We start from the raw sequence: 25,541 nt of genomic DNA, 5'->3' as shown, positions 1-25,541 counted from the left end.
TGGGTGGTCCTGAGCCAGTCATTACCTTTCTGCTAACTCTTTCCTTTCTGTTCATCCTTTTCCATTATAAAGGGTCCTGCTGGGCTCACCATTGGTGTGCTGCGTGGTCGGCAGGCGTATGGGGGCAGGAGGGCCCAGAACTATGTGGTGTGGACAAGGCCATCTTCTCAGGGATCTCACAGGTGGGGCTGGGGCCAAGGGATTGCATAGGCACAGGGTAGAGCGAGCAGGGCTGGTGGGCTTCTGAGAGGCTAGAATGAGAAGGGCAGTGGTTAGACGGAGGCAGAGCCAGTGCCTGACCTATTGCTCTGGGGAGAGCGGCTAGCACTGACACTTTGTCTCCACCCTGGCAGCGCTGTTCCCACTGCACCAGGCGCGGTGCCTCCATCCCTTGCCGGTCACCCGGATGTCCACGGCTTTACCACTTCCCCTGTGCGACTGCCAGCGGTTCCTTCTTATCCATGAAAACACTGCAGCTGCTATGCCCGGAGCACAGTGAGGGGGCTGCACATCTGGGTAAGAAGTCCTACCCTCTGGACACAGGGCAAATAAGGGGCCAAGTGTGCCTGGGGTTTTTGTGTGAACTTATGCCCCACTAAAAGAGATGTGAACTTTGTGAGCACAGGGACTTCTCCTTGTTTACCACGGTGTCTGCAGCGCCTAGAAGAGTGTCTCCCGTATATTGGGCAAATACCCAGTAACTATTTGTTGTTTGTTCGTTCTGTGTCTATGGAATGCCTGTTACGTAGAGAGCACTGTGCTGAGTCCTGCAAGGAATCCATAGCTGACCCATCTTCTTTGTCTCTTCCCACGCTAGAGGAGGCTCGTTGTGCAGTATGTGAGGGACCAGGGGAATTGTGTGACCTGTTCTTCTGTACCAGCTGTGGGCATCACTATCATGGGGCCTGCCTGGACACTGCTCTGACTGCCCGCAAACGTGCTGGCTGGCAGTGCCCTGAATGCAAAGTGTGCCAAGCCTGCAGGTAAGAATAGGAGGGCAAGAGAGAAGCCTTAGGTGAAGCACAGGTTAGGGTTGAAAATGAGGGCAGGAAGGATCTGTTATGTGCCCTATGTGCCTGCAGGAAACCTGGGAATGACTCTAAGATGTTGGTCTGTGAGACGTGTGACAAAGGATACCACACCTTCTGCCTAAAACCACCAATGGAGGAACTGCCTGCTCACTCTTGGAAGTGCAAGGTGATTATCCCTCTGATTCTGCCTTACTCTCCCTAATTCTACCACCTATCACATCTCATTTCCCCATTGTGATGAGTCCTGTGCTCTCCTCCAGTCTGCTCTCTGACTAGTGCCTGTTTTGCCTGCTTACTTCCCCTAGGCATGCCGGGTATGCCGGGCCTGTGGGGCAGGCTCAGCAGAGCTGAATCCCAACTCTGAGTGGTTTGAGAATTACTCGCTCTGTCACCGCTGTCACAAAGCCCAAGGAGGACAGCCTGTCAGTTCTGTGGCTGAGCAGCATCCCCCTGTCTGTAGCAGGTAAGTAACATGGACTGAAGGAGATTGGGAAGTTACGCAATTTGGAGGTATTGAGACTGGCAGGGGCCGTGTTAAAGGAAGTCGACTTTGAGAGAGGAGCCCCAAGGTGGGCAGTACGATCCGTAGCATTCGTGCCTCACCTCAGCACGCTGTCTAGGAGCTGATAGCTGATGAGAGCCCTGGTGCCTGCTCCCCTGTACCCTCTGCAGGTTCTCACCCCCAGAGCCTGGTGATACCCCCACTGATGAGCCCGAAGCTCTGTACGTTGCATGCCAAGGGCAGCCAAAGGGTGGGCACGTGACCTCTATGCAACCCAAGGAACCGGGGCCCCTGCAATGTGAAGCCAAACCACTAGGTGAGTAGGGTTTGAGGGTTCCTGAAAATAATTCCTGTCTGTTCTGTGACAAGGGACAGTTTCTGCTTTGCCTTAAACCCTGTACTTTTGATGGAGTAGAGCTGGGCTAGGTGGGAGCATAGTGTGTTATGTCTGCAGGGAGAGCAGGGGCCCAACTTGAGCCCCAGTTGGAGGCCCCCCTAAATGAGGAGATGCCACTGCTGCCCCCACCTGAGGAGTCGCCCCTGTCCCCACCACCTGAGGAATCGCCCACATCCCCGCCGCCTGAGGCATCGCGCCTGTCCCCACCACCTGAGGAATCACCCCTCTCTCCACCGCCTGAGGAGTCTCCTCTGTCTCCTCCACCTGAGTCATCACCCTTTTCTCCACTGGAGGAGTCACCGTTCTCTCCACCAGAGGAGTCCCCCCCATCTCCCCCACTCGAGACACCCCTGTCTCCACCGCCTGAAGCATCACCCCTGTCCCCACCATTTGAAGAGTCTCCCCTGTCTCCCCCACCTGAGGAGTTGCCTACTTCCCCACCTCCTGAAGCATCTCGCCTGTCTCCACCACCTGAGGAGTCACCTATGTCCCCTCCACCTGAAGAATCACCCATGTCTCCACCACCTGAGGCATCTCGTCTGTTCCCACCATTTGAAGAATCACCCCTATCCCCTCCACCAGAGGAGTCTCCTCTCTCCCCACCACCAGAGGCATCACGTCTGTCCCCACCACCCGAGGACTCGCCCATGTCCCCACCACCTGAAGACTCGCCTATGTCCCCCCCGCCTGAGGTATCATGCCTATCCCCCCTGCCTGAGGTGTCACGCCTGTCCCCACCGCCTGAGGAATCTCCCCTGTCCCCACCGCCCGAGGAGTCGCCCACGTCTCCTCCACCTGAGGCTTCACGCCTATTCCCGCCGCCTGAGGACTCACCCGCTTCCCCACCACCCGAAGACTCACCTGCTTCTCCGCCCCCGGAGGAGCTGCTCATGACCCTACCGCTAGAGGAGTCATCCTTGTTGCCACTGCCTGAGGAGCCACAACTCTGCCCCCGACCTGAGGAGCTGTGCCTGTCCCCTCGGCCTGAGGAGCCGCGCCTGTCCCCTCGGCCTGAGGAGCCGCGCCTGTCCCCTCGGCCTGAGGAGCCCTGTCTGTCCCCCCGGCCTGAGGAGCCGCGCCTGTCCCCCGCACTTGAGGAACCGCGCCTATCCCCTGCGCCTGAGAAGCTGCATTTATCCCCTCCGCTTGAGGAGCCACATCTGTCCCCCCGGCCTGAGAAGCCATGCCTGTCCCCTGCCCCTGAGGAGCTGTGTCTGTCTTCCCGGCCTGAGGAGCCCTGTCTGTCCCCCCGGCCTGAGGAGCCACGCCTGTCCCCCCGGCCTGAGGAGCCACGCCTGTCCCCCCAGCCTGAGGAGCCATGCCTGTCCCCCCTGCCTGAGGAGCCGCAGCTGTCCCCCGTGCCTGAGGAGCTACGCCTGTCCCCCGGGCCTGAGGAGCCGCGCCTGTCCCCCCAGCCTGAGGAGCCGCCCCTGTCCCCCCGGCCTGAGGAGTTGCGCTTGTCCCCCCAGCCTGAGGAACCGCGCCTGTCCCCTCGACCTGAAGAGCCCCCTGAGGAGCCAGGCCTATGCCCTGCACCTGAGGAATTGCCCTTGTTCCTCCCACCTGGGGAGCCACCTTTATCCCCCTTGCTTGGAGAGCCGGCCCTGTCTGAGCCTGGGGAACCACCTCTGTCCCCTCTACCTGAGGAGTTGCCGTTGTCCCCATCCGGGGAGCCATCCTTGTCACCTCAGCTGATGCCACCAGGTAAGGGGATGTTAGTCCCCCTTTGTCTGGGACAGTCTTAATTCTTTATGGTGCATCTAATCTAAGAGCCTCCCTTTTTCTATTTCCAGATCCTCTTCCTCCTCCACTCTCACCCATTATTACAGCTGTGGCCCCGCCGGCCCTGTCTCCTTTGGGGGAGTTAGAATACCCCTTTGGTGCCAAAGGGGACAGTGATCCTGAGTCGCCATTGGCTGCCCCCATCCTAGAGACACCCATCAGCCCTCCACCAGAAGCTAACTGCACTGACCCTGAGCCTGTACCTCCTATGATCCTTCCCCCATCTCCAGGCTCCCCAATGGGACCAGCTTCTCCCATCCTGATGGAACCCCTTCCCCCTCAGTGTTCTCCACTCCTGCAGCATTCCCTGCCTCCCCAAAACTCCCCTCCTTCCCAGTGCTCTCCTCCTGCTCTGCCACTGTCCATTCCCTCCCCACTGAGTCCCATGGAGAAGGCAGTGGAGGTCTCAGATGAGGCTGAGCCACATGAGATGGAGACTGAGAAAGTCCCAGAACCTGAGTGCCCAGCCTTGGAACCCAGCCCTACTAGTCCTCTCCCCTCCCCCATGGGTAACCTTTCCTGCCCTGCACCTAGTCCTGCCCCAGCTCTGGATGACTTCTCCGGTCTGGGGGAAGATACAGCCCCTCTGGATGGGACTGACACTCCTGGTTCACAGCCAGAGGCTGGACAGACCCCTGGCAGTTTGGCTAGTGAACTTAAGGGTTCCCCTGTGCTCCTGGACCCCGAGGAGCTGGCCCCTGTGACCCCTATGGAGGTCTATGGCCCAGAATGCAAGCAGGCAGGGCAGAGTTCACCCTGTGAAGAGCAAGAGGAGCCACGTGCACCAGTGGCCCCTACCCCACCCACTCTCATCAAATCCGACATCGTTAATGAGATCTCCAATCTGAGCCAGGGTGATGCCAGTGCCAGTTTTCCTGGCTCCGAGCCCCTGCTAGGCTCTCCCGACCCCGAAGGGGGCGGCTCCTTGTCCATGGAGCTGGGGGTATCTACAGACGTTAGTCCAGCCCGAGATGAGGGCTCCCTGCGACTCTGTACTGACTCGCTGCCAGAGACTGACGACTCGCTACTGTGTGATGCTGGGACAGCTATTGGCGGAGGCAAAGCTGAGGGGGACAAGGGGAGGCGGCGCAGCTCCCCAGCTCGTTCCCGCATCAAACAGGTGAGAGGCCATCCAGCCACTGGTTGTGGTCAATGTGATGTCAGTGTCAGATGTGTGATCCTATGTCACGGATAGCTTTCTACCTGGTTTACTGAATCCTAGACTCTTCAGGGATCCTTTATTCATCCTCTTTGTTAAGGGAAATACTGATACGTAGGGAAGTGAAGTGCCCGGGTTCGTAGTTACCCAGTAAGAGAATGAGGACTAGAAAGTCAGGTCTCTCTAGCCAGTGTTTTTCTCATTGTGCCGTGTTGGTCACTTTCTCCTTGGGATGGGGGCATGGTTTGAGCTGAAGCTATCTACCTGTCACGGAGAGCTTGGCTTTTCCCCTGCCCTGAGTAGGATTCCTGGGCCTTATCACCTGTCATGCTCTGTCCGTTCATCTCTTCCCTTCCCCCCTGAGGCTGTAGACCCAGTACACTACAGGATTACAAACTCCTGACTTGCTGTTGTAATCGTCCTCTTCCCTCACTTAGGGTCGCAGCAGTAGTTTCCCAGGAAGACGCCGGCCACGTGGAGGAGCACATGGAGGACGCGGGAGAGGACGGGCCCGGCTAAAATCAACTACTTCTTCCATTGAGACTCTGGTAGTAAGGAGAGGCTTCCCATTTCCCAAACATGCTTCAGCTGGCCCTTTCAAGATTAAACACCCTTTAAATCCTGCCAGTCCCCTGCACGCTCACCTACCTGCTTGCTAGCCTAGGGCCTGTCCAGCTATGTCTGTGCTTCTGTCCACCTGGCCCCCAGGCTTCTCTGAAATCTCTGCTGTTGGGCTGAGGCCAAGTTTGGGAGCTGGGGTGTTCTTCTGCTTCTTAGTCCTGGCTCCTGGCCTTCATCTTAGCCAGGGGTTCACGCCTCCTTCCCCCCAGCACCAAAGAGGAGAGCGGCTTAGTGGGGGCAGATTTAGCTGCCTCACTTGCCACAACTCTCTGCCTGTAAGGTTGCTGATATCGATAGCTCTCCCAGCAAAGAGGAAGAAGACGACGATGACGACACCATGCAAAATACTGTGGTTCTCTTCTCCAACACAGACAAGTTTGTCCTAATGCAGGTACTGTACTTGCCTGTGGTATAGTTCCATCCTCAGCACTGAGACCTGGCAGACCCAATGTTGGCTGGGCATATTTTGGTGGGAGGGTAAATGGGGAAGACCAAACTGAGGACCTGCTTCTGGGGATACCCAGCTAATGAGAAAACACAGTGAATCAGGATCATGTTCGTTTGTTTGTCCATCCATCAAATTTCTCTTTAGTGTCTCCTCTGGGCTGGGCAGTGAGCTAGGAGCAAGGGGTATAGCCGTAAAAAAGGCAGAAATGATCTCTGCCCTATTGAAGCTTATAGCCTGGGAAGTTTAATGTATGTTCCCACCTGAATCATCTCAAAGCTGATAGAATTTTGTCAGATATGTTACTCTCTCATCCTGAGCAGTCTTTATCCTTCTTACCTTCCTTTCACTTCTCCTTCCTTTTACCCATGTCAGGATGTACCAATTCAGATTCCCTGGTCAGATGAGCAAGGCATGATAGGAAGGAACAGGCCCGTGATAGCTAAGTGTCCTGACAATGGGGGGGGGGTGGGTTTTTGGTTCCTTGACTCCCCCCTTTCAGATTAGTGTTGTAGTTGGTTGCTGGGACTGAGTGAGATTGAAGAGGCCAGGTTGGACATTCAGGTTTCTCTGTGTTTCTCTAGGACATGTGCGTGGTATGTGGCAGCTTTGGACGGGGAGCAGAGGGCCACCTCCTCGCCTGTTCCCAGTGTTCTCAGTGCTATCACCCTTATTGTGTCAACAGCAAGGTGAGTTCAAGGCCCAAGAGGCCTGGACTGGGAAATGGGGTCAGTTATTTCTTACATTAGGCCCCTGTTCTGGTCACACTACTTTATTTAAAAAATTTTAATTTGAGTATAATTGATATTGTTTGCTTAAAATGGCCATTGGTCATGGAAGTTACTTGTCAGTCACTAGTGGTTACAAACTCATCTTGGGGCAAAGTACTTTGGAAATCATGGCGGTCTTTATTAAGTTTCTTTGTCGTAGATCATGATTGGTATAATTTAATCCATCGTCTGAGTTGTGAAAACTTTACATGGCCTGGAGATAAAATATAAAATCAAAATCATAAGCACAAGTCTGCAAAGAGAAAGCAGTGTTTTTGACCCAAGTGTGGTCACTTGTTTTGGGGTTTTCATTAATGCTGATTTAGAACTCACTGCTGACATTCACTAATTTGTAGCAATAGCAGGTTCTAAATGTTCAAGAAATGTTGGGGGAGATACAACCTAATTCTATCCACAGTCTTTTGGGGACTTGGCTAGTAAAAGATCGTAATGAGGTAGTGGCTGGGTGAGGCCATTCTCTGATCAGCAGAGATCCCTGGGAGCCTAAGTTTAGAGTCACTACTTTTGGGGATGGAGGTGCTCTGCGTAGCCTTCCTGTGTTCAGATGGAGGTCTGGCCTGAGCACTGAGGTCCTCCAGTCCTACCCACGTAAGTCCCACCCTCCCCTAAGAAGTCTTCCCTCTCCTGTACGTCACACCCTGAAGAATTGCCGTCTTCTGCCCCAGATCACCAAGGTGATGCTGCTAAAGGGCTGGCGTTGTGTGGAGTGCATCGTGTGTGAGGTGTGCGGCCAGGCCTCGGACCCCTCACGCCTCCTGCTCTGTGATGACTGTGACATTAGCTACCACACATACTGCCTGGACCCGCCACTGCTCACCGTGCCCAAGGGTGGCTGGAAGTGCAAATGGTAGGGAGACCTGGGATCTTGAGCGGCCTGGGCAGGAGATGTTGGAGGGATGCAATGTTGCTGACGTGACAGAGGCTGGGTTTAGAAGGCTGGGCTGGCTGCTTGCTTCTCAATGAAGACGTCTCTGGATGCCTTGGGGAGGCTAGGTACTGAGGGTCTGTCTTTCTGCCCCCACCAGGTGTGTGTCTTGTATGCAGTGTGGGGCTGCCTCCCCTGGCTTCCACTGTGAATGGCAGAATAGTTACACACACTGCGGGCCCTGCGCTAGCCTGGTGACCTGCCCTATCTGTCATGCCCCATATGTGGAAGAGGACCTCCTAATCCAGTGCCGCCACTGTGAACGGTGAGGGTGTCCTCCCCTTATATGGGTCTCCTCTTCCCTGTTCTTAGCTTTGCACTGTCTGGGTTTATTTCTTCCTGTTTCCCTTCTTCCAGGTGGATGCATGCTGGCTGCGAGAGCCTCTTCACGGAGGATGACGTGGAACAGGCGGCCGACGAGGGCTTTGACTGTGTCTCCTGCCAGCCTTATGTGGTAAAGCCTGCTGGTGAGTACCAGGTGCTGGGGAGAGGGGAGCAGGGGTCAGGGCAGGGCTGTCTTACTTTGGGACAGGGCCTCAAGCTGCCTTGGTTTGCCCGTCTCTTCCATAGCGCCTGTTGCTCCTCCAGAGTTGGTGCCTATGAAGGTGAAAGAGCCAGGTGAGTCACAGAAATCCCGAATGCCAAGTCTGGAAGAGACCTTAGACGCTGTCTAGTCCAGCTCCAACCCAACTTCATCTCCTCATTTTCAGAGGAGGAAACTAAGATCCTCAGAGGTTGAGTGGCCTGCTCAAGGTCACCCCCAGTAGGTTAGTGGTAAAGTTATAACGAGAACCAAGGCCTCCATTTTCCCAGGCAGAGTTCATTCCACTAGGCAACGTGGCCTTTGCAGAATCTCATCTCCAGAGAGCACAGAACACAGATTTTTCTTCTCAGTGAAGGGGGCCTCAGTGAAGGGGCCTCTCCTCCATCATGATGTGGGCACTGTATGCTGGCATTGGCCAGTAGGGGCCTTCTTAGGCCTGGGTAGCTAGAGAATTCTTTGGGTGAACTAGTGTGAGTCCTGAGCAAAGTCAGGCTTCTGTAGTAGCGGTCTCTGTGAACCCCTCTGGGTCACTGATGGAGAACTCAGGCCTCAGCTAGCACCCACTCGTGGCCTGTCCCCTCCAGCCCTCCCTCCCCAGTGTTCACCTCGGTCCATCTTTTGCTGCTTTTGTCCCAGCTGGGGACTTAGGCTGAAACTTGGAGTTCCGGTTTCTCTGGGGCCTCCATCCAGGGGCTACGTGCTCTTCTCCTTTGTGCAGAGCCTCAATACTTTCGCTTTGAGGGTGTGTGGCTGACAGAAACTGGCATGGCCGTGCTGCGTAACCTGACCATGTCACCCCTGCACAAGCGGCGCCAGCGGCGAGGACGGCTTGGCCTCCCAGGGGAGGCAGGGCTAGAGGGTTCTGAGCCCTCAGATGCCCTTGGCCCTGATGACAAGAAGGATGGGGACCTGGATGCTGACGAGCTGCTCAAGGGTGAAGGTCAGGCTGGGGAATCTCAGGGAGTGCCCAAGTAGTGGGAGCACTCCCGTGAGAGTGGGGCATTGGATGGGGCAGCAGTGCCACTCCCAGTCCCCCTCAAACCACGGTTGGGCTTGTCCAGATGGCTCTGTGGCAAAGCACTGGGCTCTCTGTTCTCGGATAGCAGGATGACGAGCTTAAAAGGGCGCATGCTTCTGATCTTCCTCCCTCTCTCTCTCGTCTCCGTACACAGGTGGCGTGGAGCACATGGAATGCGAAATGAAACTGGAGGGGCCTATCAGCCCTGATATAGAGCCTGGCAGAGAGGAGACCGAGGAAAGCAAGAAACGCAAACGCAAACCCTATCGGCCTGGTGAGGCCCTGGAATGGGGAGGTGGGTGGTGAGGGACAGTTCACCAGGTCCCCGGCAGCTTCTCAGTCTCATTCTCCCTCTTCCTAGGCATTGGTGGTTTCATGGTGCGACAGCGGAAATCCCACACACGTGTGAAAAAGGGGCCTGCTGCACAGGCGGAGGTGTTGAGTGGGGATGGGCAGCCCGACGAGGGTGAGACGGGTGAGGGCTCCAGTGGGGCCTGGGAGAAGGTGGGGATTCCAGGACCTATGGGGCACTGCCAGGGAGGCCTGGGAGGTGAGGGCTCACTCATAGGGCCACGAGGGTGGTGGGCCCAATTGGTGCTGGGGAGAGAGTGGGCAGAAAGTGTCCCTTGAGTGAGTTGGGAGCAGCATGCCCAGTGTCCCCTGAGAGGGGCTGACACCTCCCCTTCTGTCCCCAGTGATGCCTGCAGACCTACCTGCAGAGGGCCCCGTGGACCAGAGCTTAGCTGATGGGGATGAGAAGAAGAAGCAGCAGCGGCGTGGGCGCAAGAAGAGCAAACTGGAAGACATGTTTCCTGCTTATCTGCAGGTGGGTCTTTGGCTCTCTGCAGGGTGACGGTGTGTCTGCCCTGCGGAGCATGAAGAGGCCTATTTCTCTTACTCCTCCTGCAGGAAGCCTTCTTTGGGAAGGAGCTGCTGGACCTGAGCCGGAAGGCCCTTTTTGCCGTTGGCGTGGGCCGGCCCAGTTTTGGACTAGGAGCCCCAAAAGCCAAGGGGGATAGTGGCTCAGATAGGAAGGAGCTCCCCACGTCACAGAAAGGTCAGTTATGTGGGGGTGAGGTGGTCTGAAAGGATCCAACTTCCCCTCTGTGCTTAGAGGCTGGTGAGGGGATTTGGTGGGGGACAGGCTGGCCTCCCAGAATTGAGGGTGGGCCAAGGCCCTGGCCTGTGGAGCTGGGGGCCCATTCTGGGCATCAAGTGTAGGGCATCTCTGACTAGAGTGGGGACTGTTGCTCATAGGAGATGATGCTCCAGATGTTGCAGATGAAGAATCCCGTGGCCTGGAGGGCAAAGCAGATACACCAGGTGAGGGCTGCTGGGAGGACTGTGTCTTCTCTTGGTTTTGCTTCTGTCAACATGTTTTGCCCCTGAGCACCATCTGGTTGGTGGCTGGAAACTGTTTCGTGCCCTCTGGGGTCCAGGGTGGCTAGTGTGGTGCCTCTGCACTGTCCTTGGTTGACGGGTTTCTCTTGGCAATTGCAGGACCTGAGGATGGAGGCATAAAGGCATCCCCAGTGCCCAGTGACCCCGAGAAGCCAGGCACTCCGGGTGAAGGGATGCTTAGCTCTGACTTAGATAGGATTCCCACTGAAGGTGAGGCTGTGGCCCACACTTGTCGTGTGTAAGGGTCCTCTGTGGGAGAAGGAGAAGGTCCTACCTATGGGACTGCCATCTGCACAGCCAGCTTCTTTGGTGGGGAGTCCTGGGCACCTTCCCTGGCCATGGCCATTTGTGGCCCTGCAGTGTCCCGTCAAATCCCCAGTCTTCCTTAGCGGCATCCTTCATCAACCCCCCACAGAACTGCCCAAGATGGAATCTAAAGACCTGCAGCAGCTCTTCAAGGATGTTCTGGGTTCTGAACGAGAGCAGCACCTGGGTTGTGGAACCCCCGGCTCGGACGGCAGCCGTACACCGCTGCAGAGGCCCTTTCTTCAAGGTGATACGGATGGCAGTGGCATCAAGACTGGGTGTCCAGATTTGGCCAAGCTCACCCCCAGGATGGGCCTCTTGCTCTCGTTCTCTGATCCTGTGCCTCTTGTAGGTGGACTCCCTTTGGGCAATCTCCCCTCCAGCAGCCCAATGGACTCCTACCCGGGCCTCTGCCAGTCCCCATTCCTGGATTCTAGGTTGGTATCTATGCTTAACGTCTGTGGACAGTCCCTGCTGTCCCTTCCCTCCCACTGGGGCCACGCCAAGGGAGGGGACCTTGGACTCCGGGGTGCTGCTGTAGAAACGCTTGTCTCTGCTCCTTTGTTAGTGGCCCTCCTTATGGGGGCAGGGCAGTGGCCTGGGAACTCTAGGCAGTTTGTCTGGGGTGGGGCTTGGCTTCCTTGCCCTCCGTGACTCTCTGCCCCTGCGCCCCAGGGAGCGCGGGGGCTTCTTTAGCCCGGAACCCGGTGAGCCAGACAGCCCCTGGACAGGCTCAGGGGGCACCACGCCCTCCACCCCCACCACCCCCACCACGGAGGGAGAGGGCGACGGGCTCTCCTATAACCAGCGGAGCCTTCAGCGTTGGGAGAAGGATGAGGAGTTGGGCCAGCTCTCCACCATCTCACCTGTGCTCTATGCCAACATTAACTTTCCCAATCTCAAGCAAGATTACCCAGGTACCCATGGAACCGAGGCAAGGGAAACAACCTGGGAATGTGGTGGGCACAGGGGTCACCTGCCAAGTTTCCTCTAACGAAATACCTCTGCCCTCCAGACTGGTCTAGCCGTTGCAAACAAATCATGAAGCTCTGGAGAAAAGTTCCAGCTACTGACAAAGCCCCCTACCTGGTGAGCCGGAAGAGAGCCTAGGTCAGGGTGGGAACTGGGACTCGAGGGTGTTTTGGGGAAATTTCACCTCCGTTCTTTCCATTACCCACTCCCAAAGCAACTGGGCCAGAAGGGATCACCTTCTGGGTAGGGAGTGAGTGACGTGAGGGATGGGGGCTGGGCATGAAACTGAGCCCTAGGCCTAAGGCTGTGTCCTGTATCCCTGTATCCCTCAGCAAAAGGCCAAAGATAACCGGGCAGCTCACCGCATCAACAAGGTGCAAAAGGTGAGTGGGGGCCAGGCTGGGTCGTGCCATCCAGATCCTATAGCTGGGGGCCTCTTGAGGGTGTGGGGGACATAGGGCTTGCCACAGCAGCCTGACTGCTCTGTGCCTGGTCTCCCCCTGTAGCAGGCTGAGAGCCAGATCAACAAGCAGACCAAGGTGGGCGACATGGCCCGTAAGACTGACCGACCGGCCCTACATCTTCGCATTCCCCCCCAGCCAGGGGCACTGGGCAGTCCGCCCCCCGCTGCTGCCCCCACCATTTTCATTGGCAGCCCCACTACCCCCGCCGGCTTGTCTACCTCTGCGGACGGGTTCCTGAAGCCGCCGGCGGGCACAGTGCCCGGCCCCGACTCGCCCGGTGAGCTCTTCCTCAAGCTCCCACCCCAGGTGCCCGCCCAAGTGCCTTCGCAGGACCCCTTTGGACTGGCCCCCGCCTACGCTCTGGAGCCCCGCTTCCCCACGGCACCACCTACTTATCCTCCCTATCCTAGTCCAACTGGGGCCCCTGCGCAGCCCCTGACGCTGGGCGCCTCATCTCGTCCTGGGACTGGCCAGCCAGGGGAATTCCACACTACCCCACCCGGCACCCCCCGGCACCAGCCCTCCACACCCGATCCCTTTCTCAAACCCCGCTGCCCCTCACTGGACAACCTGGCTGTGCCTGAGAGCCCAGGGATAGGGGGAGGCAAGGCTGCCGAGCCCCTGCTGTCACCCCCGCCTTTTGGGGAGTCTCGGAAGGCCCTAGAGGTGAAGAAGGAAGAGCTTGGGGCATCCTCTCCTAGCTATGGGCCCCCAAACCTAGGCTTTGTTGACTCACCTTCCTCAGGCCCCCACCTGGGCAACCTGGAGTTAAAGGCACCTGATGTCTTTAAAGCCCCCCTGACCCCTCGGGCATCTCAGGTAGAGCCCCAGAGCCCGGGCTTGGGCCTAAGGCCCCAGGAGCCACCCCCTGCCCAGGCTTTGGCCCCTTCTTCTCCCAGCCACTCGGACATCTTTCGCCCTGGCCCCTATCCTGACCCCTATGCCCAGCCCCCGTTGACCCCTCGGCCCCAACCCCCACCCCCTGAAAGCTGCTGTGCCCTGCCCCCTCGCTCATTGCCCTCAGACCCTTTCTCCCGAGTACCTGCCAGTCCCCAGTCCCAGTCCAGCTCGCAGTCCCCATTAACACCCCGTCCTTTGTCTGCCGAGGCTTTTTGCCCATCCCCTGTTACCCCTCGCTTCCAGTCTCCTGACCCTTATTCCCGTCCACCCTCACGTCCTCAGTCCCGTGACCCATTTGCCCCCTTGCATAAGCCACCCCGACCCCAGCCCCCTGAAGTTGCCTTCAAGGCTGGGCCTCTAGCCCACACTCCACTGGGGGCTGGGGGCTTCCCAGCAGCCCTGCCCTCGGGACCGGCAGGTGAGCTCCACGCTAAGGTCCCAAGTGGGCAGCCCCCCAATTTTGCCCGGTCCCCTGGGACGGGTGCATTTGTGGGCACCCCCTCTCCCATGCGTTTTACTTTCCCTCAGGCGGTAGGGGAGCCTTCCCTAAAGCCCCCTGTCCCTCAGCCTGGTCTCCCTCCACCCCATGGGATCAACAGCCATTTTGGGCCTGGCCCTACTTTGGGCAAGCCTCAAAGCACAAACTACGCAGTAGCCACAGGGAACTTCCACCCATCAGGCAGCCCCCTGGGATCCAGCAGTGGGTCCACAGGAGAGGGCTTTGGGCTGTCCCCGCTACGCCCCCCATCAGTCCTACCACCACCTGCACCGGATGGATCCCTCCCCTACCTGTCGCATGGAGCCTCACAGCGGGCAGGCATCACCTCTCCAGTCGATAAGCGAGAAGACCCAGGGGCTGGATTGGGTAGCTCTTTGGCAGCACCTGAACTTCCAGGTACCCAGGACCCAGGCATGTCCAGCCTCAGCCAGACAGAACTGGAGAAGCAGCGGCAGGTGGGTGGACATCCTGGAGTGAACCCCCATATCTTTGCTTTTCTTGTGCCAGCTCTGTGATTGGAGTAGAATGGACTTACCCCACTTCTCTGTTCTTTGCACAGCGCCAGCGACTACGGGAGCTCCTGATTCGGCAGCAGATCCAGCGCAACACCCTGCGGCAAGAGAAGGAAACAGCTGCAGCAGCTGCAGGAGCAGTGGGGCCCCCGGGCAGCTGGGGTGCCGAGCCCAGCAGCCCTGCCTTTGAGCAGCTGAATCGAGGCCAGACTCCCTTTGCTGGGACCCAGGTAGATAGAGTGGTGGCAAGGGGTGGCGGGTCCAGGATACTGAAGGTAACCCCTCCTTCATCCACCTCCATCTCTCCCAGGACAAGAGTAGCCTTGTGGGGCTGCCCCCAAGCAAATTGGGTGGCCCCATCATGGGGCCAGGGGCTTTCCCCAGCGATGACCGACTCTCCCGGCCACCTCCACCAGCCACCCCTTCCTCTATGGATGTGAGCAGCCGGTAAGCTCCAAAGCAAAGGGTAAAGCAAGGGAGGAGATCTCACCACCATTGTGTGTTGCCCCAGGTTTTCCTGTGTCTGACCCTTGTCCAGTATCACTTACTCTTCTTCCTCATTCCTTCTTACTGTGTCAACTCCATCCTTCCTTAATGCCCTAAGCCCATGTTCTAGCACTTGATCCTGATTTCATCTTACTGACTACCGCATATTCTTCCAGGCAACTGGTGGGAGGCTCCCAAGCCTTCTATCAGCGAGCACCCTATCCTGGGTCCCTGCCCTTACAGCAGCAGCAGCAGCAGCAGCAGCAGCAGCAACAACTGTGGCAGCAGCAGCAGCAACAACAGCAGGCAACAGCAACCTCCATGCGCCTTGCCATGTCTACTCGCTTTCCATCAACTCCTGGGCCTGAACTTGGCCGCCAAACCCTAGCTTCCCCCTTGGCAGGAATTCCCGCCCGCCTCCCTGGCCCTGGAGAGCCAGTGCCTGGTCCAGCTGGTCCTGCCCAGTTCATTGAGTTGCGGCACAATGTACAGAAAGGACTAGGACCTGGGGGGACTCCGTTTCCTGGGCAGGGCCCCCCTCAGAGACCCCGTTTTTACCCAGTAAGTGAGGACTCCCACCGAATGGCTCCTGAAGGGCTTCGAGGCCTGGCAGTATCAGGCCTTCCCCCACAGAAACCCGCAGCACCTCCGGCCCCTGAATTGAATAGTAGTCTCCATCCAGTGCCCCACACCAAAGGTCCCTCCCTGCCCACTGGCTTGGAGCTGGTCAGCCGGCCCACCTCAAGCACTGAGCTTGGCCGCCCTCCTCCTCTGGCCCTGGAAGCTGGGAAGTTACCCTGTGAGGATCCTGAGCTGGACGATGACTTTGATGCTCACAAGGCCCTAGAAGATGATGAGGAGCTTGCTCACCTGGGCCTGGGTGTGGATGTGGCCAAGGGAGATGATGAGCTGGGCACCTTGGAAAACCTGGAGACCAATGACCCTCACCTGGATGACCTGCTCAATGGGGATGAGTTTGATCTGCTGGCCTATACTGACCCTGAGCTGGATACTGGGGACAAGAAGGACATCTTCAATGAGCACCTGAGGCTGGTAGAGTCGGCCAATGAAAAGGCTGAGCGGGAGGCCCTGCTGCGGGGGGTGGAGCCAGGACCCATGGGCCCTGATGAGCGCCCTCTGCCTGCTGCTGATGTCTCTGAGGCCCGTCTGGCATCGGTGCTCCCTGAGGTGAAGCCCAAGGTAGAGGAAGGTGGGCGCCACCCTTCCCCTTGCCAGTTTGCCATTACCACCCCCAAGGTAGAGCCAGCACCTGCCACCACTTCCCTAGGTCTAGGGCTGAAACCAGGACAGAGTGTGATGGGCACCCGGGACACCCGGATGGGCACAGGACCCTTTTCCGGCAGTGGGCACACAACTGAGAAGGGCCCCTTTGGGGCCACAGGAGGACCACCAGCTCACCTGCTGACATCCAGCCCGCTGAGTGGCCCAGGAGGGTCCTCCCTGCTGGAAAAGTTTGAGCTGGAGAGTGGGGCCCTGACCTTGCCCGGTGGACATGCAACATCAGGGGATGAGCTGGACAAGATGGAGAGCTCGCTGGTAGCCAGTGAGTTACCCTTGCTCATCGAAGACCTGTTGGAGCATGAGAAGAAGGAGCTGCAGAAGAAGCAGCAGCTTTCGGCACAGCTGCAGCCTGCCCAGCAACAGCAGCAACAACAGCAGCAGCAGCAGCAGCAGCAGCAGCAGCATTCCCTGCTGGCTACACCAGGCCCTGCCCAGGCCATGTCTTTGACACATGAAGGCTCTTCTCCCAGTTTGGCTGGGCCCCAACAGCAGCTTGCCCTAGGACTTGGGGGTTCCCGACAGCCAGGCTTGGCCCAACCACTGATGCCCACCCAGCCACCAGCACATGCCCTCCAGCAGCGCCTGGCCCCATCCATGGCCATGGTGTCCAGTCAAGGACATATGCTAAGTGGGCAGCACGGGGGGCAGGCAGGCTTGGTGCCCCAGCAGAGCCCACAGCCAGTGCTGGCACAGAAGCCCATGGGTACCATGCCACCTTCCATGTGTATGAAACCTCAGCAGCTGGCCATGCAGCAGCAGCTGGCTAACAGCTTCTTCCCTGATACAGGTAACTTGAGCCAGGGGCACTGGCTTAGTTACTCAGGGGTGATCACTGCTACCACCAAATGGACACTGGAGCTAGAGACCTAAGATAATCCCCAGCTGAGGGAGGTGGGACACAAAGAGCATGGGCTAAACACCATACTAGCAGTGTAGGCAGAAGCATTGTAGCTTTTGCCAACGGAGGAATGGCGCCTGGCATAGAGCAGGCAGTTAGATACTTGAACAAATGGAATGAATGCATGAAGCCTGGTTGGCAAGGGCTTTGTAGCTGTGCGAGACCAGAAGATCGGGAGCTGGAGAGAAGTAGTGCAGGAAACAGCAGTCCAGGCGGGCACAGGCCCTTGAGTGGGAAATGATGTGGGGGGAAGCTGGTGAGTGCATTTGGAGACCATATTGAGGTGGCTAGGCCAGAGTGGACTCCACGTGGAGGAAGGTAAGTGGGTACTACCCTAATTTTGGAGATGTGAGAAGAGGGGCCAGATTGAGGAAGATCTCAAATTCAATACTGTTTATTGGGATAACATTTGTTAAGCAGTGTGCCAAGCACTTTACCATCGTCGTCCAATTGAATCACAACAAACTCATTAAATAGGTACTGCCAGGGTCTTCAGTTAGGGAAGTAGGCATGGAGGGCGAGTAACTTGCCAAGATCATACAGCTAACAGCTAGAGTTTGAATCCTGCTCCTCTGGTCCTCTTGACTATTTTGTGGCCTTAAAATAGGAGGAAAGGGAGTTTGGGTAGTCCTTTAAGAAAAAATTTTTTTTTAATTCTCTTTATTTTTGAGAGGCAGAGAGAGAGAGAGAGAGAACGTGTGGGGGAGGGGCAGAGAGAGAGGGAGGGAGACACAGAATCCAAAGCAGGCTCCAGGCTCTGAGCTGTCAGCACAGAGCCCGATGTGGGGCCTAAGCTCACGAACCGTGAGATCATGACCCGAGCCGAAGTCGGACGCTCAACTGACTGAGCCACCCAGGCACCCCAGGTTAGTCCTTTAAAAAGTGGAGAGTGAAGTTGTGAGAGCAGTGGAGAAATATAAAATGTGCAGGATTTTAGGAAGATGTAAGTTTTTGGTGGTTGCTTATTTCTCCTTTTTAACCCAGCATCCTGAATAGGCAAGAAATGGGCTGTAGGTGATGCATGTGGTGCCCAAAGCAGCACTGGCATCTAGGACTTTGGCACAGTGCCCACATCTAGGGTTCTTGGGCTGCACTAGTTGCCCTAAGAGTACTTCTGTTGAAGAATGCTTTCTAGGTCATAAAGTGTACTCACAGTCTTTGTTACATTTGATCCTCATGGTAGTTCTGTGAGGTCGGCAGAGTAGGGAATCACAAGGTCTGTCAGAGGAGGAAACTGAGGCTCAGAGAAGTCAAATGACGTTGATACATTAGCTCAGCAAATGTTTACTGAGTACCCTTTAGCACTGTGCGAGTAAAAACAGGGCCACTATCTTGTGAATAATAAAGCTGAGTCAGCCAGGCTCCCTGGCTCCTAGTTTTTCTAACACTTTCTTGCCATGCCATTGTTCTACTTGGTTTGGTGGAGGTCAAGGTGTTGGAAGGAATGGCAGATGCAAAGTGGAGTATTGAATCCAATGTCCAGCTTACTTGGCTCTCCCCTCTCCAGATCTGGACAAATTTGCAGCAGAAGATATCATTGATCCCATTGCAAAGGCCAAGATGGTGGCTTTGAAAGGCATCAAGAAAGTGATGGCTCAGGGCAGCATTGGAGTGGCACCTGGTATGAACAGGTAAGACGTGGGAGGTGGGGGGTGGTTGGCTCTTTCCTTTCCCAGTCTTTTCCCTCTCCTTCCTGGTCCCCTTCCCTACTTGTCCCACCTCTTTGCCTTTCAACTTTCCCCATCACCTGTGCATCCCCTTTGCTTTGGTGGACTCCAGGCAGCAAGTATCTCTGCTAGCCCAGAGGCTCTCAGGGGGGCCCGGCAGTGATCTGCAGAACCACGTGGCAGCTGGGAGTGGCCAGGTAAGTGATCAGTTGGGAGTAGGAACTTGTGTCCTATACAATCAGGCCACCCTTTTTAGGGCCTAGTATGGAACAATGACCCTTTAGCAGTCTCTCTCATCACAGGAGCGGAGTGCTGGTGACCCTTCCCAGCCTCGTCCCAATCCACCCACCTTTGCCCAGGGAGTGATCAGTGAGTAGGGGGATGGGGAGGAGTGTGCAAGGGAGTGGGGTGTGTGGAAGAGGGATTGGGATCACCCTTCTGCAGCTCCTGACACCCTGTTTCCTTTCCCAGATGAGGCTGACCAGCGGCAGTATGAGGAATGGCTGTTTCATACCCAGCAGCTCCTACAGATGCAGCTGAAGGTGCTAGAGGAGCAGATCGGTGTGCATCGCAAGTCCCGGAAGGCTCTGTGTGCCAAACAGCGCACTGCCAAGAAGGCTGGCCGTGAGTTCCCAGAAGCTGATGCTGAGAAGCTCAAGCTGGTTACAGAGCAGCAGAGCAAGATCCAGAAACAGCTGGATCAGGTAGGGAAAGCAGACTTCAGCCTAGAAACCAGGAGCCCAGGGAACAGGGATGGCTCCGATGGGCAGGCCCCAGGCTCACCTCCCAACCCTCCTGTGTTAGGTCCGGAAGCAGCAGAAGGAGCACACCAACCTCATGGCAGAATATCGGAATAAGCAGCAGCAACAGCAGCAACAGCAGCAACAGCAACACTCAGCTGTGCTGGCCCTCAGCCCTTCCCAGAGTCCCCGGCTACTCACCAAGCTCCCCGGTCAGCTGATCCCTGGCCATGGGCTGCAGCCACCACAGGGGCCTCCGGGTGGGCAAGCTGCAGGTCTTCGCCTGCCCCCAGGGGGCATGGCTCTCCCTGGACAGCCTGGTGGCCCTTTCCTCAACACCTCCCTGGCCCAGCAGCAGCAACAGCAACATTCTGGTGGGACTGGGGCCTTGGCTGGCCCCTCAGGGGGCTTTTTCCCTGGCAACCTTGCTCTTCGAGGCCTAGGACCTGATTCGAGACTTTTACAGGAGAGGCAGCTACAGCTCCAGCAGCAACGCATGCAACTAGCCCAGAAATTGCAGCAGCAGCAACAGCAACAGCACCTCCTAGGACAGGTGGCAATCCAGCAGCAACAGCAGCAGAGCTTGGGGGTACAGGCAAACCAGGCTCTGGGTCCCAAGCCCCCGGGGCTTCTGCCTCCCAGTAGCCATCAAGGCCTCTTGGTCCAGCAGCTGTCCCCGCAACCACCCCAGGGGCCCCAGGGCATGCTGGGCCCTGCCCAGGTGGCAGTGTTACAGCAGCAGCAGCAGCAGCACCCTGGAGCTTTGGGGCCCCAGGGTCCTCACAGACAGGTACTTCTTACCCAGTCCCGGGTGCTGAGTTCCCCCCAGCTGGCACAGCAGGGTCAGGGCCTTATGGGACACCGGCTGGTCACAGCCCAGCAGCAGCAGCAGCAACAGCACCAACAGCAGGGATCCATGGCAGGCCTTTCCCATCTTCAGCAGGGCCTGATGCCACACAGCGGGCAGCCCAAACTGAGTGCTCAGCCCATGGCTTCCTTACAGCAGCAGCAGCTTCAGCAGCAGCAGCTACAGCAGCAACAACAGCAGCAGCAGCAGCTACAGCAGCAACAACAGCAGCTACAGCAGCAGCAGCAGCTACAACAGCAGCAGCTGCAGCAGCAGCAACAACTACAACAACAGCAACTACAGCAGCAGCAGCTACAGCAGCAGCAGCAACAGCAACAACAATTGCAGCAGCAGCAACAGCAGCAGCAGCAGCAGCAACAGCAGCAGATGGGCCTCTTGAACCAGAGTCGAACTTTATTGTCTCCCCAGCAGCAGCAGCAGCAGCAGCAGCAGCAGCAGCAGCAGCAGCAACAGCAACAGCAGCAGCAGCAGCAGCAGCAGGTGACCCTTGGCCCTGGCATACCAGCCAAGCCTGTGCAACACTTTTCTAACCCCGGAACCCTGGGCCCAACTGTCCTCTTGACGGGCAAGGAACAAAGCATTGTAGAGACAGCTCTTCCTCCAGAGGCCACTGAGGGGCCCTCCACACATCAGGGAGGGCCGTTAGCAATAGGGACTATACCTGAGTCAGTGGCGACCGAACCTGGGGAGGTAAAGCCTTCGCTCTCCGGGGACTCACAGCTCCTGCTTGTCCAGCCCCAGGCCCAGCCTCAGCCCAACCCTGTGCAGCTGCAGCCACCTCTGAGGGTCCCAGGGCAACAGCAGCAGCAAGTTAACTTGCTCCACACAGGAGGTGTGGGAAGCCATGGGCAAGCAGGCAGCGGATCATCTTCTGAGGCCTCATCTATGCCCCACCTGCTGGCCCAATCCTCTGTTCCTTTAGGGGAGCAGCCTGGGACCATGACCCAGAACCTTCTGGGTTCCCAACAGCCCCTTGGACTAGAGCGGCCAGTGCAGAATAATGCAGGGCCACAGCCTGCCAAATCAGGACCTGTCCCCCAGGCTGGGCAGGGCCTGCCCGGGGCTGGCGTCATGCCTACGGTGGGTCAGCTTCGAGCACAGCTCCAAGGAGTCCTGGCCAAAAACCCCCAGCTGCGGCACTTGAGTCCACAGCAGCAGCAGCAGCTACAGGCGCTCCTCATGCAGCGGCAGCTGCAGCAGAGTCAGTCAGTGCGCCATGCCCCACCCTACCAGGAGCCTGGGGCCCAGCCCTCTCCCCTCCAGGGCCTCCTAGGCCGCCAGCCTCAACTTGGGGGCTTCCCTGGATCCCAGACTGGCCCCCTCCAGGAGCTAGGGGCAGGGCTTCGACCTCAGGGCCCACCCCGGCTCCCCACCCCACAAGGAGCCTTATCCACAGGACCAGTCGTTGGCCCTGTCCATCCCACACCTCCACCATCCAGCCCCCAAGAGCCAAAGAGACCTTCCTCACAGCCCCCAGGAGCCAGCCCCCTGGTCCCATCCCAGCTCCCCTCTGAGGCCCAGCTCACCCCCACCCAGCCAGGGACTCCAAAACCCCAGGGCCCATCCTTGGAGCTGCCTCCTGGGAGGGTCTCACCTGCTGCTGCCCAGCTTGCAGATACCTTCTTTGGCAAGGGGCTGGGACCTTGGGACCCCCCAGACAACCTAGTGGAAGCCCAGAAGCCAGAGCAGAGCATTCATCTGGAGCAGGTGAATGGGCAGGCAGTGCCTGAGCCACCCCATCTCAGCATCAAGCAGGAGCCTCGGGAAGAGCCATGTGCCCTGGGAGCCCAGGCGGTGAAGAGGGAGGCCAACGGGGAGCCAATAGGGGCACCAGGTACCAGCAACCACCTCCTGCTGGCAGGCCCCCGCTCAGAGGCCGGGCATCTGCTCTTGCAGAAGCTTCTACGGGCAAAGAATGTGCAACTCAGCACTGGGCGGGGGCCCGAGGGGCTGCGAGCTGAGATCAACGGGCACATTGACAGCAAGCTGGCTGGGCTGGAGCAGAAACTACAGGGTACCCCCAGCAACAAGGAGGTGAGTACTTTAGATGGATTGGAGCAGATAGAATTGGGGCTGCAACCTAGGGCAGCGTGAGGATGTCTGGTTCAAACAGGAGGCGAGGGCTCTGAGGAAGACAGCAGCCTTCACTGTGGGTTTATCTGGCTTAGGATACAGCAGCAAGGAAGCCTTTGACACCAAAGCCCAAGCGGGTACAGAAGGCAAGCGACAGGTTGGTGAGCTCCCGAAAGAAGCTGCGGAAGGAGGACGGGGTCAGGGCCAGCGAGGCCTTGCTGAAACAGCTGAAACAGGTGACCCCCAGGAGCCAGCCCCCTGGTCCCATCCCAGGATAGGGGGCACTCTGGCCCCCAGCTGTGCGGTGGCAGAGATGTACACACTGTGGGTTTCCAACCTTGTCATCTTGCCCCTCTTAGGAGCTGTCCCTGCTGCCCTTAACGGAGCCTACCATCACCGCCAATTTTAGCCTCTTTGCTCCCTTCGGCAGTGGCTGCCCGGTCAATGGGCAATGCCAGCTGAGGGGGGCCTTTGGAAGTGGGGCGCTGTCCACGGGCCCTGACTACTATTCCCAGCTGCTTACCAAGGTCAGAAAAACGGCAATACCTCTTGGGGATGACGAGGTTCTTGGGGAGGTGGAGGTGGGAATGGAAGATGAGGAAATTGCTGATGTCGTGTGGGGCCAGGAGATTACATCAGTCTCCCTATGCCATCTTGCACACAACACCCCACCCCACCCCCAGAATAACCTGAGTAACCCGCCGACACCACCCTCGTCGCTGCCCCCCACCCCACCCCCATCGGTGCAGCAGAAGATGGTGAATGGCGTCACTCCATCTGAAGAGCTGGGGGAGCACCCCAAGGATGCTGCCTCTGCCCGGGATACTGAAGGGACACTGAGGGGTAAGTCAGGAGCAGAGTGGGCCTCTCCTTCTCTGGTAGGATTTAGTGCTGGGGGTCCAAGTTGGTTAGTGTCCCCTCTCATACAGTTTGAGAGGAATGGTTGCATGTTGCCCCGTGCGCACATATGACAGGATACCTGAGGTTAGGAAGGGCCTCTTCAGGGCTGATGAGTTGGAAGCAGGGAGTCCAGAGAACAGGCAACAGAGGAGGTAGATGGCAGGGAAAGGGGTAATGAGGCTTTTGTTGGTGAGGAACAATCCTGCTTGAGTGGTTATAGAACTACAGTGAAATCTGGATTTGAATTCAGGTTCCTGTATTAATTTAGTTGTGTTAGCACAGCTAAGTAACACGGTTGATTTGTGTGGGCCCCAATTTCCTCACTATAAAGAGGTGTGATATTATTCCTCTGCTGGAGTTGTTAAAAGATGATAAACAAAGCCCAGGGCCTGACATAGAGGAAAGGCTCAATAAATACAGCTCATCTGCCCCAGATTTGTAGGTCGGTGGGTAGGTAGACAGCAGTTCGTAATAGCTAAGCTAGATCTTATACTAGTTAGGCCTGAAATATGGGGGAGAAAGCTGTGTCAGCTCTGGTCACCAGCCTGACTTTTCTTCTCCCTTTCTACTCTTCAGATACTTCAGAGGTGAAGAGTCTAGACCTGCTGGCTGCCTTGCCTACACCCCCTCACAATCAGACTGAGGATGTCAGGTGGGGGCAGCCAGAAATGGGGATGAGGAATGGGAGTACCGGACCGGGGCAGGTTGTTTCATCTTTCCTTTGGCCAATGGCAGATTTCAAATCCGGCTATGACATCGACTAATTTCTAGATTTGGGAGGGGGAGTCTGCAGGGCAGTACCAGCAAATGTCTACTTTTGGCCCACAGGATGGAGAGTGACGAGGACAGCGATTCTCCTGACAGCATTGTGCCGGCTTCGTCCCCCGAGAGTATCCTGGGGGAGGAGGCCCCTCGTTTCCCTCAGCTCGGCTCAGGCCGGTGGGAGCAGGATGACCGGGCTCTCTCCCCTGTCATCCCCATCATTCCTCGGGCCAGTATCCCAGGTAGAGGCTGCTCTGGGTGTGGGCCAGGCAGGGCTGGGTTGTCCGAGCTGGGGGGAGAGAGGCAGCTAGAGCTTACACAGGTCCCTCTCTCATTCAGTCTTCCCAGATACCAAACCTTATGGGGCCCTGGACCTGGAGGCCCCTGGAAAGCTGCCTGTCACAACTTGGGAAAAGGGCAAAGGAAGTGAGGTGTCAGTCATGCTGACGGTCTCTGCTGCTGCAGCCAAGGTGTGTCCTGGGGGTACCTTGGAGACCAAGGGGATCCTGGTCAGAAGGCAGCCCATGGAGCTTGTGTGGATAAGTTCAGTCACTCAGAACTATGCACTAGGACCTGCTGTGTGTGAGTGCCTGGGCCGGAGGCTTCAGGATTAGGGTAAATAAAGCATGAGAGGTCCCTGCCCTCAGGGGGGCTCCCTGTCCATTGGTAGACCCAAGTCAACAAATGAGGAGAGTTGCACATGACGCGACAAATGCTGTAAGACAGCATGTCTTCAGTCACATTTGGTAGAACTCTTGTTATTTTATTGTTAATGTTGGCGGGGTTTTGTGGTCAAAGAAAATTGGAAATCCCGGTTGAAACCACAAAACAAGTTTCTTTACTACAAGGTTCCTCAGATCCTTTAATTTGCTAATGTGTATCGTGAGTCTCCAGGTCGTGGATATAGCCTGTGTCATTCCTAAACTCGGTTGGCACTGGTCCCTTTTGGTGGAGCGCCCATTCATGTCCGTAGCAGTCTCGGAAAGGTGCTATGAAGGAAGCGTGTGAGAAGGGCAGGACTGACTGGCTGCTTGGGGAGTGGGCTTCTGGGTGTTGAAGGGTGTCCCCATCAAACCGGTGACAGTGCTCACTCCGCACTGCCGACACAGCCCTCCCATCCCCTTCCCTGCCCTGGTAGAACCTGAATGGTGTGATGGTGGCGGTGGCAGAGCTGCTGAGCATGAAGATCCCCAACTCCTATGAGGTGCTGTTCCCAGAGAGCCCTGCCCGGGCAGGCATTGAGCCTAAGAAGGGGGAAGCCGAGGGCCCTGGTGAGTGTGGCAGGAAAACTTGGGACCTGCGGGGAATGCTTCTGGTGGGAGGTTCTGATCCCTTCCTTCCTGCAGGAGGGAAAGAAAAGGGCCTGGGAGGCAAGAGCCCAGAAGCTGGCCCTGATTGGCTGAAACAGTTTGATGCAGTGTTGCCTGGCTATACCCTCAAGAGCCAGCTAGACATCTTGAGCCTCCTGAAACAGGTGGGTCTGGGGGAGAAAGGGAGGTGGGTGTCTGGCTAGGGCAAAGAAGGCAGAGGGCTTTGGGGAGAGTGGCATCCGGGTGAGAGGAGGGAGGGGGCTAGT

At 57.2% G+C, this 25,541-nt stretch overlaps 1 protein-coding gene across 1 annotated transcript in view; it reads left to right on the top strand.

The window, feature by feature from the left end:
- The window catches only part of KMT2D (lysine methyltransferase 2D), a 40,368-nt gene that overhangs the window by 6,832 nt on the left and 7,995 nt on the right, over positions 1 to 25,541 (top strand). The window contains exons 5-48 of the mRNA XM_047065802.1: positions 73 to 182; positions 354 to 516; positions 818 to 983; positions 1,083 to 1,197; positions 1,337 to 1,494; positions 1,704 to 1,849; positions 1,988 to 3,634; positions 3,724 to 4,832; positions 5,309 to 5,422; positions 5,773 to 5,883; positions 6,522 to 6,626; positions 7,394 to 7,575; positions 7,754 to 7,918; positions 8,011 to 8,120; positions 8,224 to 8,271; positions 8,916 to 9,137; positions 9,370 to 9,489; positions 9,577 to 9,681; positions 9,911 to 10,041; positions 10,125 to 10,272; positions 10,473 to 10,538; positions 10,716 to 10,826; positions 11,032 to 11,169; positions 11,275 to 11,359; positions 11,598 to 11,839; positions 11,938 to 12,011; positions 12,227 to 12,277; positions 12,401 to 14,212; positions 14,317 to 14,499; positions 14,580 to 14,716; positions 14,932 to 16,844; positions 18,463 to 18,586; positions 18,735 to 18,819; positions 18,925 to 18,991; positions 19,094 to 19,326; positions 19,427 to 22,264; positions 22,399 to 22,539; positions 22,663 to 22,830; positions 22,987 to 23,146; positions 23,780 to 23,855; positions 24,032 to 24,207; positions 24,305 to 24,435; positions 25,104 to 25,236; positions 25,312 to 25,439. Coding sequence (XP_046921758.1) covers positions 73 to 182; positions 354 to 516; positions 818 to 983; positions 1,083 to 1,197; positions 1,337 to 1,494; positions 1,704 to 1,849; positions 1,988 to 3,634; positions 3,724 to 4,832; positions 5,309 to 5,422; positions 5,773 to 5,883; positions 6,522 to 6,626; positions 7,394 to 7,575; positions 7,754 to 7,918; positions 8,011 to 8,120; positions 8,224 to 8,271; positions 8,916 to 9,137; positions 9,370 to 9,489; positions 9,577 to 9,681; positions 9,911 to 10,041; positions 10,125 to 10,272; positions 10,473 to 10,538; positions 10,716 to 10,826; positions 11,032 to 11,169; positions 11,275 to 11,359; positions 11,598 to 11,839; positions 11,938 to 12,011; positions 12,227 to 12,277; positions 12,401 to 14,212; positions 14,317 to 14,499; positions 14,580 to 14,716; positions 14,932 to 16,844; positions 18,463 to 18,586; positions 18,735 to 18,819; positions 18,925 to 18,991; positions 19,094 to 19,326; positions 19,427 to 22,264; positions 22,399 to 22,539; positions 22,663 to 22,830; positions 22,987 to 23,146; positions 23,780 to 23,855; positions 24,032 to 24,207; positions 24,305 to 24,435; positions 25,104 to 25,236; positions 25,312 to 25,439 — 14,447 coding nt within the window. The remainder of the gene's footprint in view (positions 1 to 72; positions 183 to 353; positions 517 to 817; positions 984 to 1,082; positions 1,198 to 1,336; positions 1,495 to 1,703; positions 1,850 to 1,987; positions 3,635 to 3,723; positions 4,833 to 5,308; positions 5,423 to 5,772; positions 5,884 to 6,521; positions 6,627 to 7,393; positions 7,576 to 7,753; positions 7,919 to 8,010; positions 8,121 to 8,223; positions 8,272 to 8,915; positions 9,138 to 9,369; positions 9,490 to 9,576; positions 9,682 to 9,910; positions 10,042 to 10,124; positions 10,273 to 10,472; positions 10,539 to 10,715; positions 10,827 to 11,031; positions 11,170 to 11,274; positions 11,360 to 11,597; positions 11,840 to 11,937; positions 12,012 to 12,226; positions 12,278 to 12,400; positions 14,213 to 14,316; positions 14,500 to 14,579; positions 14,717 to 14,931; positions 16,845 to 18,462; positions 18,587 to 18,734; positions 18,820 to 18,924; positions 18,992 to 19,093; positions 19,327 to 19,426; positions 22,265 to 22,398; positions 22,540 to 22,662; positions 22,831 to 22,986; positions 23,147 to 23,779; positions 23,856 to 24,031; positions 24,208 to 24,304; positions 24,436 to 25,103; positions 25,237 to 25,311; positions 25,440 to 25,541) is intronic.

The sequence above is a fragment of the Lynx rufus genome, unplaced genomic scaffold (assembly GCF_022079265.1).
Source record: "Lynx rufus isolate CCGP_SWC_20201006 ecotype Redwood Valley unplaced genomic scaffold, mLynRuf1.p SCAF_7, whole genome shotgun sequence".
NCBI classification, from domain to species: Eukaryota; Metazoa; Chordata; class Mammalia; order Carnivora; family Felidae; genus Lynx; species Lynx rufus.
Note: the sequence above shows the minus strand (reverse complement) of the source record. Positions and strands in the feature narration are given on the sequence as shown.